We start from the raw sequence: 11,803 nt of genomic DNA, 5'->3' as shown, positions 1-11,803 counted from the left end.
CGTAGAGACAAGCTTTTCACGGCCAACCCAGCTCGGATTATCGTAGCGCTCAACTAGTAGATAAGGCTCTGTATGACACTGAGACCTGGGGTGTCAACTCAATGGGCACATCAGAAGGGTCATTCGACAAACATATATGTCGTCTCAGTGCGAAGACTCAGTCATAAATCCAGCAAAGGTCGAGCGAAGGGAGAAGGGAGAACAACACAGAGTAGCTGCAGTTCAAGCCCCACTCACGGTACAATGAGGTTGTACCAACACGTGCGATGCGAACCAGCCGAACGACGTACCTCTTTTGCAGACTATCTGTTGCGATGCCAGTCAAAGCTTATAGGTGAAGTTATCAATGCCGAGGGTAGAGGAAGGAAGGTGATGAAGCGGCAGACCGAGACGCAATCGAGTTCCAAGTAGAGTGACGCTGAGTTGTGTTGTCTTATTTCAGTCTGGCTTGTCGCCCGGTCACCGCTCGGATCCACCCCGCTTACCTTGAAGCAGCTGTCAATGGAGTCTGGGCAGAACATTCCATTGGATATCTTGGAAATGCTAGAATATCTAATAGTACAATACTTGTGAATTCGGATATGATAATAGCTGGAACAAACAAATAAAAAGAGCTCATTCGCTGGTGATATAGCAGCATAAATGCCCAAATGTTGTGTTCCTGTCCCTTTCCAGTTCATCTCGGGCTTGACTGTATACTGGAACCTTCGTTCGCAACTAGATTGAAAGGATATCTGGGCGGCCGTATCGATCCTCCAATCTTCTAACTGATAAAACAAAGACAGCCGATCGCGATGTAGAATACGAACAGAGGATAGACCGCAATGCCTACCCGGTTCTTGATGACACCCGAACCACCCAAAATGCTCACACCTGCAGCCAAGGACCATGCAATGAGCACTAGGTACACCGGTATCCGGGCAATAGTCGGGAGACCCAATGCGCTGAGCATAGCAGCGATGACCAGAGGGAACAAGGTGTATCCGATGATGCAGACGGATTGGAAGAAAGAACTAATGACCGAGGATCAGTTGTTAGTCAATTAATGTCTCTGTACGTCGGCACTCCAAACATTTCCAAGGATAAACATACATATTCCCACCCAGCAACTTGATCTGCAAGGTCACAACAGCCTCTCCAATCCAGACTAAGGAGAAGACACCCGAGAAGACAAGGGATGACTGGTCATCCTTTGCGCGCATCGACAGGAACATGCTCAGGAGCAAGCAGAAAATAAGCGGACCCCTATACATAGTTTTGAGCATGTTAGCCAGCCAGCCAGGCCGCCGTTTCAATCCACCTTTCCCACTTACCAAAGATCCCAGTCACGCAGACCCTCACTCATTCCACCCTGCAAGACGACATCGGCATCCGGCCAGCGTCCTACAAGGCCTCTAAGTCCGCCACCGAACCCGGTCGCTTCTCCTCTCTCGGCGGCCCCGATGCCTCCGCCGCCGCGCTGCAGCATACCTCCCATCAGGTACTTAGGCCACAGCACTTGGCGCATCTTCTCCCACACGGCTCGCAGATCTCGTGAGAGCGTCTCCCACACGGTTTCATCAATGGTGTTCTGCGTTGCGCGGCGATCCTCTCCCGGTATGGTCGATGTCAGGTAATTGCTGGATAAATTGGTTCCGAAACCTCCTCTGCTCGAACTCGAGGGTTCGGACTGGATGTTGCCTCTTAGCGGAGCGGTATCGGAAGTGTGAAGAGGGTCATCGGCTTCGATGGCTGGCATGGTAGGAAGGTCATGAAGCATCAGTACATCGTAGTAGCTCGGGTAAACAAACAAGAGCCGAATTAATAAAATCGAGAGAGAACCTGGAAAATGAGGCGTACTCACCAGCATCTGCCTCGATTAGGTCGTCATCAAGGATCGATTCATCATCGTGTAGATCCTCATGGAAACGGCTTTGCGAAGTGCTGGCCATGGTAGGCACGTAGATTGCTTGAGCTCCGACTCTGGTCCAATGGTAGATTTCCACACCCTGTCAAGCTGTATACTCTCCAAGCACCTTGCCCCCTCGACTGAAATATGTCAAAAGGTATTTTAATTCTCAACAGACTATTTTGATGGTGAGTCCCTTGGAAACAGCAGTAAAGTCTCCATCATGCTGCTGTCTCAGGCGGAGAGGCTAGAGTGGCATTACGTACGCGCACGGGCCGAAAATGGCAGGCGGAACAGTATCTCTATGCACAAGTAAGAATGAACCAATCCACCCTTCCCAACAGTAGTACTAATAATTCATACTAATATGTCTTAGACTAGGTGGTGATTTATCAGAGGTTGTATACTTCAGCTGGTGCTGATACGTGTGCACGTGGACCTAAGCTTGAATCAGTTCGACACAATGTGACCAGTCGATCATCAATCACCGATTGTCCGATGTGATCTAGAAGTGATTATGGAGATCAAATATTTACAGGCACAGATCTCCAATGCTATAGGAAACAGAAAAGACCCCGTATAATATACATGTTAGTGTTGCAATATTAGTGTTGCAATGCCGACCCCTGTATATGCATGCAAGATGCCAGACCAAGAGGGAATATAGTAATGAGATGATGTTTATACAAAGTCCAAGAGGCTTCTGAACAGCCCGACCATAAGCTCGCATATGGATAGGAAGCTTAGTCGGCCTCATCAGCGGCTTCATCAGCCTTCTGTTTAGGGTCATGCTTCTCCTGGAATGCCATGACCTGTTCGAGGGTTGGATACACTCGAGCGTATTCGAACTTTCGGACCATATCAGCGTCCGAGTATTCGCGGAGTTTCTGCGACTCTTGCTCGAATTTATCACGGTCCGATTTGGAAAGTAAGGACGCATTTTGGGGCTTGAGGATCTCGTCAATCAGACCTCGGGTGCGATCCATCACCTTGCGAGCGGTCGCACCAGAAACTGTATCGCCCGCTGCCGCCCACTGACGCTCCCGCCGTGACATAAATGAAGCCTTTCCATTCTTCATAGCCTCATGAAGCTTGTCAATTTGAGGACGCAGGTTCTCCAAAGCAACTCTCTGCAAGCTCAGCTGTAATCTCCGACCCATGATGTCGAGGCTGTCCGAAGGCTTTCGCCCAGCCTTCAGACCATTCAATGATACGAGATGCTGTGGATTGTCCTGTAGTACTTGCACGAGGTTAAGATATTTGTCAAGCGCCCGGGGGTGGGGAAGGACCATGGACTTGTCCATCAATCCCAATAGTTCGTTGGCATTTTTGAGAACGTTGAGATTCCTGCGATCGCGAAGACAACAGCTAAACGCGATGTGGAACGTTTTCCAATTTGGCTCGGTCACCTGGTCGCGCACAACCTCGACCGTAGCATGACTAGCGCGATACTGTCTTAGTAGTCGTAAGTATGCATGCGACGAAGGCATGTCTGGTTTGATGGTATACTCATGATCCCCTAGCGTTAGAAGCTTCCAGTAAGCTTTTCCAGCACTAAGACCCTGAGTCATGGTATAACAAGCTTCGATGAGCACGGTGAGCTCCTCGTTACCTGGAACAACGTAGGACGGACCAATGGTGCCTTTCTTCATTTTCGAAGCAGAATCAGTAGACACCACTGGGTCAAAAAGATTTTCAAATTCCTCATCCTCTTCCTCTTCCTCTTTTTGCTCAGTCTTTTCTTCGGGTTCTTCCATTTCGGTCTGTGCTAGTTTGTATGGTCGGTTGCCTTCGTCTACAAAGGGAACGTCTTCCATCTCCTTATTCTCTGCGGGTCGGCTCTTTTGACGTCTGACCATCTCAGACTCCCGCTGGTGCTCAGGTGAAGGCTTCTTTGCCAGGATGGGGAGCCCAGTAGTTTGATTCAAGAGCGCGAAGACATCGTAACAATCGCGCTCGCTGCCGCCTTCAAGCAAGAGGAGGGCCATTGTACGCACGAGTTGGATGTCTAAGTTGAGTTGACTTCTGCTCCACCGGTAGACAACATCAGACCAGATTCGTTTGCCTTCCCTGACGCCCTGAGCCTTTCGTTCCAAGATGCGATCAATCTCAGACATCTTCTTCACATCAGAGCTAATGGCGTCTTTGATGGCTCTCAATATAAGGGTGTATGTCACAGCATCGGGCGAGCATGGCCCATCCTCGGGTAGCTCACTCGCAATCTCCCATAGTGTATCTGTATGTCCATGGCGAACACATACGGTGAGCATGGCGTTGCTGTGGATGATAGAGGGCTTGGCTGCAGAGTTAAGCTCATAGATAGATCTGTAAATTGACAAAGCAGTTTTCACGGGGTTCAATCCTATGTGCACGGAACTTGGCACTGTGGCAAGACCATACAACATAATCGTATAAGTCCAGGAAGTAGGCTTTCGTCCACGCTTCTTCATCTGCGAGTTCGCGGAGAGACGACAGTCAGCGATCGTGCAAGAAGAGAACTTATGAAGGGGAAAAAAACAGTACTCACTTCATTGTACAGACTCCATGCCGCTTTGGGTTGCTTCTTCTCCATACAGTATTCCAGTAAGTGATTCCACCCCACTGAGCATTCCATATTCTCCTTCTGCGCCCCGCGAACAATCGCCACCGCGAGAGGAAAATCGTCGGCTTTCAAGATTTTGGCGACTCGGTCCGCCAGCGCCTTAGGATCCTGCAACCACTTCAACTCCTTCTTTACCACCTTCTTCCTGATTATGTCCGCTAAGGGACCACCATCGGGATGCGCCCCGCCGCTGGCAATCTCCAACAGCACATGGTCCTGGTAGCGTTTTCTCCGACCCCAGCTCGGTTTGTGTTGTGACTCGTCGTCCTCAAAATTCGCTGTTGAATCAGCAGCACTTTGCTCTTCCGCAGCGGCCAACCCCGAAGTCTCTGTCGAGTACCACTTCACGCCGGAAATTGACCCCCAGGCCACAGATTGCCCCACAACTGGACCTCTCTGTGCGGGGCGCGCAAGAGGAGCAGTATATAGGATGCTCTGGGAGGCTTGAGTGGATCGTGAGACCGGCAGACTTCTCAATCCGACAGTGTGCTGGACACTGGTCCGAAGCGCAGCGCCATTGGTACAGCGAAGCATTTAGGGCCTTCAAGTCTTCACTCTACCGTATGTCCTCAACCACTAACACCTGATTCTCTAAAGACCCCTTTGTAGCGTCCAAAAGTTCGACCCGGCGTAGTCGAATAAGCAACCGTCAACTCCCAATGTCGAAGCTGGACCGGCAGAGCAAGAAGATTCAAACGACCMGCTATTCGTATTTTCGCAAGAACAGTGATCAACAAAAATTATTAAGGAAGAGAAGATAAAGACGTTGGACAGAATAACACCCTTGAGCGGCCACCAGAAGAAATCATACAGACCAGGCCCAAAAAGGCGCCTTATCGCTGCTATCCGAGCTAGACAATAAAAGGTTAGCGCACTGCGATTGCTGCGCTTGTGCGGGGGAACATAATTCCGTTCGGATTATCTTGCTTCAGAGTCACGAAAACTGCACTAGCCACACTACAAAGCCACATGTTGCACAGCTTCGCCACTCTGCTATGCTGTTGGTTCAGCCTTATGAGACCACGGGCTCATGCTTACTGTTAGCCTCCCTCGGTAGTCCCGTTTCTTAGTCCCGTACATGCTTCAGGATCGACTAATCGTTGCATTTATTATTTACGGCTAGGCCACTTAGGATATTAGTCTGTCCTACCTTACCGATTTCTCAGAAAAGTGGGAACCTTCCGCTTGAAGGTTAAGAGGGATAAGCAGCGACGAACTGGGGTTCGACTTAAAATGACATAGAATTGCAACGGCAACAGTCTCATTTAGTAAAAAGCACGATTGAATCGAGCAGCCCAGGGAAACCTCAAATCATAGTCAAGGCACATGACAATGTCTTACTCTATACCTCTCTAAAGTGTGGCATGAACCTCTGCTCATATCTTACTCAGCCTCACGAACCCTCCTGGTACTTCAACCCGTTCATGCACAGTGCTTCCCCGTACCTGTGTCATTCATAGGGGTTGCGAGGTCGACCCCAACTCTTGACCTCCAAGTGATGTTGCCGAGGAATATTATTAATCTACGACGAAACCGCATTTAAATCTTTTTGACATCATCATTTGAGCTATCAAGCTTCGAATCTGCACCACATCACGTGTCTCAAATGTCAGAGGCCCAACGAGGCGGCAGTTGCCACCAGGAACAAAGAGCAGAATAATCAAGATCGAATTGTAAGACTTCAGCCACCAGACAGGGTCATGACTGCGTGGAAGGTCCACTGAGCAAAGGACATAATGCACAAGTTCAAACCAACCCAGGGTAACGAGGAAAGAAAAACATCAGTCAGGACAAAGGAAAGAAAAAAGTACAATGCGAAGTGAAGCAGAGTATCAATGAAAGGGGCTCGATAAAAAGATGCCGGCATGTATCACAGGAGAACGCTCAGCTCATGCAAAGTGCCTCGCCAGGAGTCCAAAATCACAACAGTCCTGGAGCCAGTCTTTGCAAGGACGAGGGCATGTTGTCTTTTGAGTGCAAAGGGGTAGGTTTTGTCTTCTCTTTTCATGTCAAGCGATCTAATTCAAAAACAACAACAACGGGAACAGAGCGTAAGTCGCAAGGCCGCTCTTCGAGAATAACGAATTAAGGCCAGATGGTATCATGTGCGCGAGACTTAAAGAATTAGATCCGCGATGGCGACACGGGATTAGGGAGATAAGAGATATTAGAATATGCAACCTGAGAGAACACAGGAATGATGGGCATCTATTGTGGGTAGCTGGCCGATTGGTTTTCTGTGAGAAGCCATCGTCGATCAGCTATTGTCCCTAGAGCAATAGATCCAAGGACCTCGTTGAAACGTCTTTTCCATCCTGCCTTCCGGCATGTTGACAAGGGATTTTTTTTTTCCTTCTTCTCTTTTTTGTGCATTTCCTCGTGGCTCGGTCCCGACAATGCAATGATAACAAAGGACTGACTACTTACGTTGCTGATACACCTGCCCGCTTTGTCCATACGGGGAGTGAGGGTAGTTTGGAGGATAGGCCATCTGGCCATTACCCTGATACACCATGCCACTGGCACCGCCATACTGCCCCGGTACTTGGCCATCGGCAGGTTGGTAGCCAATTGGCGGCAGCTGAGGGCGGACACCGCCAGCGTAAGCAGGAGGTTGAGCCTGCGCGGGATCGGTAGGACCGGGGGCATCAACCTGGTTCGCCTGAGCAGCTTGAGCGGCGGCAGCACGCTCACGCTCCTCGGCAGCTTTACGCTGGGCCTCTTCCTCCTTCTTTCGAGCTTTCCATTCCTTGCGGATTTCTTTGAATTCTGTGGTAAAGGGCAAATTAGATAATAGAACACAGTAGAGGGTGAGTGAAAAGCGGGCAAATGAAACAAAATGCTCGATGTGAGCATCAAAGTTGAACGGGTATGTAGGATTTAACTCCGCGCCAGTGCCTTGCGCTACTGCGATCCGCAGCGCTAAAGCAGTGTAACTCGACTAGTGTGAGATACCCGCACTAGTCTAATCGAAACCAAAGTCGCTATCAAGGACAGGGCAACTCCGTGACATTGCAGTTGGGATTTAACAAAGAGAGAGAAACGAAGATAGAGGAATATATCGGAAACATACCTTCGGGAGTCCGCTTGGCTCCGTGCGACTGCATGGTAACGTGGGCATTCAGGTGGTTGAGAGTACCGTAAGCCTTTTCGCACCCGTTCCAACCGCACTTGTACATACGTTCGATTTCTTCATAGCGACGTCGGGGTCGTTTGTGCTGTTGTGCCCCAGGAATGGGCACAAAAGAGTAGACCTGCAAAAAAATTCAATGAGCTTTTGAATAACATATTCGGTGCAGATGAAGAGTGCGCCGTGTTCCACAGCCCCGTCAGGCACGCTGGCAGCGGCCTCCAATTTCCGAGGCGTCCAAGACAACAAAAAACGCCGACGCGCAGCCTTTGGAAATAGACGCCAAAATTATCAAAGACATACCTGGCCAGGGCGCGGCCCTGCGGTCGCAGCAGGGGAGGCGGGACCAACCGTTGTAGCAGGAGCGCTATAGGGCCCAGGAAGACCGTGCTGGTGCTGTCCATAACCATGCGACCATTCCGGACGCCCATACATCTGAGGAGGCGGTGGGGGAGGATGACCTTGATACTGGGCCATGTCATGACCTTGAGGCTGATAGGGCGAATATGGAGGAGGATAGGTAGGGCTGGAGGCCGCGATTGAGGGATCTATAGGAACGTCCGCGTCAGACTTCACGTTCGTGTGATTGCGATGGTCATTTTGGTGCCCATCATGGAGGGTGGTCATGGACGGACTTGTTGCTTGAGCCATACCTGCCGCACCACCGGCCTGGGTGTTGGGGGCGTGATGGTATTGAGGTGGGCGAGCGAGGTAGTCCGGATAAGCGGGTGAGCGCGCGGCGGGCGGCTGGTTCAGACCGTAGTCCGACTGCGGTGTGTTGGAGGACGAAATGTTGGCGGCGGCGGCAGAGGCAGGTCTAACCTCGGGTTGAGGCGTGTACTGAGGGGTAGGACGGACCTCTTGCTGAGGCGTGTATTGAGCAGTGGCAGCAGCAGAAGCCTGGTCTGCAGCTGGGAGTTCAGAATGCGCAGCGGCAGACGGTGGATACGGAAAGTGCGAACCTGACTGCGCGTACTCGGAGGCAGGTCTGTTGTCCATAAAACACAGATCTAGCCGGAACCGGAGAAGTCCCTAATCTTCCTCCAAACTCGCGTGTCTGCTGTTTCTAGACGCGTCGAAAAACACAATGAGCTTTATGGATACAAACACGACTATGTTGTATCGCGATATGAAGAAGGGGAAGGAAAGTGTAGGAGATCGCAATATGATCTTGTGGCGAAGCCTTTCTCTTTTTCCTTTTCTTTCTTCCTTTGTAGAACGTACTTTTCAGTGAATCTGGATGGAAGCAGCTCAATCCAGAAACAGTATCAGCTGACAGGACTCGCGCAGGCGCTATTCACACCCGAGCTGATGATTCGAAGGTGAATGGAAATTGAAAGAAAACAGACAAGATCAAGCGCGTGATCTCGTCGTAAAACCAATGACACCGAGGGGCAGAAGTAATTGACAAACGGGGTTAATAATAGGGATATCAGACGGTGCTGGATTTGAGAGATATGATGCTTGGATCAAGATGATGCTTAATTGCCTTAGTCGCCTTTAGGGTGGATGGAGGATGCCTTGCAGGTGGCGGTAGGCACAGCAGCACGAGGAACCAGCGGGAAGAAAAAAGGAACCGTCGCTTTTAGGCCTGGGGGACGAGGGTTAAGAAAGTAATCCAGGGCCAAGGCCAGTCACAGCACCCACAAGCGAAACGAGGAAATGATTAGATAAAAGGTTTAAGATTGTAAAAAACAAATAAAAATGGACCACCAGGCTCAAAGAGAGATAGCGCGAGAGACGGTCTTGATCGAGTGGCAACCCAGGATATAAACCACCCTAAAATCGAGACGGAGGGAAATTTGGTCGGACTCGACCCGGTAACTAACCTGGGTGGAGAAGGCGACCTAAAAAGGCTTCGGATGAACCAAGTCGCGATTCTTTTCAGCAGCAGTGAAAGGAAAAAAGGACGAAAAGGAAAGAAAGGAAAAGAGATCACAGGTTAAGAGCACCTCGTGCGTTCCGAGGGTGTTGGTGGAGTGCGTGGGGACGTAATCTTTCAGTGGTGAAAAGGAGACGGAGAGGGAGAGGAGAGGAAATATTGAAAAGCCACCGCCCAATAGATGCTCAGGCTTTTTCAGACTTGGAGGCGATAACAGAACCCTCCCAGAGGAACGTAAGAGGGGGGTCAGATGGGATTCTCGCAAATTGCGTTTCTATTCGCCGGTCTTCTTTCCTTTACTTTTCTTTTTCCTTTTTCTTTTTCTCTCTTTCCCTTCTGCTTCGGAACTTGAATCGCCGGAGTGCTGTCGCTTTGTGGTGATGGGTCCGTTACCACTCAGTAATTCCGACCCACTTTTTCCGTGAAATATCAGGGCTCTCCGACGGTAAGAAAAAAATAGCAATTTTTTCCTTTTGATTCTCCAATGGTTTTTTACACCCCTTCCCCTCAGTAGTATCCAATCTAGTCGGTTGGCGGATCTGTGTTTTCGTGTCTTCGAGTAAGCTGTAAGCCTGTACTGTTGTAGGCTCTTTTCCCGGCTAAGCTTTCCTTGTCTGACTTTCTTTTTCACTTTTTCCCTCTCTTTCTCTCGTTTGAGAGCGGAGCTCTCCGCAGGAAAAGTGGCGAGATTAGAATTTTACCGAGGACCCCCTTTTCCTTCTATTGGGTATGGCTCATGTAATTCGCCCACCCGGAATCCTCTCCGCAGTTGTCTGTTGTGGTGTGCCGCGGTGTTGACGAAAATTCAAGATGATGTTGAAAAAAACTTATAGTAGGACGAATTGCTGTTAGAGGCTTAGAGCTTGGATAGTCTAGCCGCGACTTGGGACAGACGGTGCGCGTGTCGAGTACCGGCCGCAGGGAGACTGTCATGAACCTAGCGTGTGCGCCCGTGGAGACCATCCAAGATCACTGGTCGTGGTCAAAGTAGTCAGGACTTTACTTAGAGTAAGGACAGATCGAGGATGGGCTAATATGGCGTGCCCGAGGAACGGCTTGAACGGTCTGGGTAAAGGTCCAAATAGCGCGGCCCTAGTGAAGAAGAGGGTGTAGCGCAGGTCGGGGAAAAGCGAAGAGCGCGTGCAGGTTCCCCTACTCCGTAGTAGAGGATGCTTTGATGGGCAGGAAATAATAACGGAAATGCTCAGAAACAACCAGTGGTTCACCAATGGGTAATGTAATAATTATGACAAATATCTTTGAGCCAAGTTGTCCGCCAGATAAGTGCCTGTGTAAGTAGGACACAGTCCAGAATAATAATAATAATGGAGAAAATTAATAACAAATAGATGTTGTTGTATTCCTTTAGAAAATCAAAACGGCGGCTGATGCCGGTAGTAGGTAGCTTCTTTCTGCTTAGTCTGAGGGACTGTTTACCTAGTTGGCAAGGTCATTATGGATGGGTAGATTGAAGGTGACTGGTGGAAAGGGGGAACGGAAAATAATTATTACCTACCTCCCTATGGGAGTAGCCCGAGGTACCTAGTCATCTCACTTGTGGGGAGTACCTCGAAACACGATGAGCAATTGGCAGAACGCATCCTCTGCTGCTTGACCACAACAGCTTAATCATTAGAGATTTCTCGACGTAGAGATCATATCAATACAAAATATTCATTTGAAAGACCTGGTTTGTGTCATTATTTGTCCGATGCCAGTGATTTTTGAGATTTCATCTATGCCACACTGTGTAACTTGTACATGTTTAAAACCGTATACGTAGAGAGGTACCTACTCCAGAGTCCTCGTCTTGTGCAAGTCAGGAACGCGTCAGTGGGGCCCACCAGGGTAGTAAGCCAATCATCAGCAGTATTTAATCACTCACATAGTAGGGAGAAAGTGACTTGAGGCGCTTTGACTATGGCGTACCGTGTATCCATAGGGAGGGAGAGCAGGAATCGAATCTCGGAATCACCCCATCGCAAAGTACAAGCACACAGTAAACTATAAAGACGTAATTTAAGGATGCCGACCTACCTAGAAGAGCAAGCGAAAGATCAATCATGGATCAAAGGTTGCTTAGGTACCTTAGGTAACCTTGAAGTGGTGTGTTGGGGGGATTGATCATTTGTCGCGTCGTTGGATCCAACACTGAAGTTGGGGGTATGGAGCACACAATACACAATAATACAGTAAACAAGTTGTGGTACTTTTGTCGTGTCAATTCCTCGTTAACATCATGGAGCGCTTGTATCTATGTGTAGTTTGGGCACTCGATGATACTGGCTAGAAAGTGCCATA

At 49.4% G+C, this 11,803-nt stretch overlaps 3 protein-coding genes across 3 annotated transcripts; all 3 read right to left on the bottom strand.

Annotated features, from left to right (window-relative positions):
• Window positions 1–763: 763 nt before the first annotated feature.
• On the bottom strand, window positions 764–1,931 carry Asppvi_007661 (Yip1 domain protein; the record flags this gene model as incomplete). The annotated part of the gene is made up of 4 exons (XM_043303545.1): window positions 764–1,013; window positions 1,093–1,245; window positions 1,314–1,731; window positions 1,844–1,931. The coding sequence occupies 4 exons, from the start codon at window positions 1,929–1,931 to the stop codon at window positions 764–766; spliced, it is 909 nt and encodes a 302-aa protein (XP_043159480.1).
• Window positions 1,932–2,631: 700 nt separating this feature from the next.
• Window positions 2,632–5,024, bottom strand: Asppvi_007660 (pentatricopeptide repeat-containing protein; the record flags this gene model as incomplete). Its single annotated transcript, XM_043303544.1, has 2 exons — window positions 2,632–4,338; window positions 4,416–5,024. The coding sequence occupies 2 exons, from the start codon at window positions 5,022–5,024 to the stop codon at window positions 2,632–2,634; spliced, it is 2,316 nt and encodes a 771-aa protein (XP_043159479.1).
• Window positions 5,025–6,909: 1,885 nt separating this feature from the next.
• Window positions 6,910–8,619, bottom strand: Asppvi_007659 (putative C2H2 transcription factor (Con7); the record flags this gene model as incomplete). The annotated part of the gene is made up of 3 exons (XM_043303543.1): window positions 6,910–7,259; window positions 7,564–7,744; window positions 7,924–8,619. 3 exons carry the CDS (start codon window positions 8,617–8,619, stop codon window positions 6,910–6,912), a joined length of 1,227 nt encoding a protein of 408 aa, XP_043159478.1.
• Window positions 8,620–11,803: the final 3,184 nt, after the last annotated feature.

Source organism: Aspergillus pseudoviridinutans (genome assembly GCF_018340605.1).
Source record: "Aspergillus pseudoviridinutans IFM 55266 DNA, scaffold_5, whole genome shotgun sequence".
NCBI classification, from domain to species: domain Eukaryota; kingdom Fungi; phylum Ascomycota; class Eurotiomycetes; order Eurotiales; family Aspergillaceae; genus Aspergillus; species Aspergillus pseudoviridinutans.
Note: the sequence above shows the minus strand (reverse complement) of the source record. Positions and strands in the feature narration are given on the sequence as shown.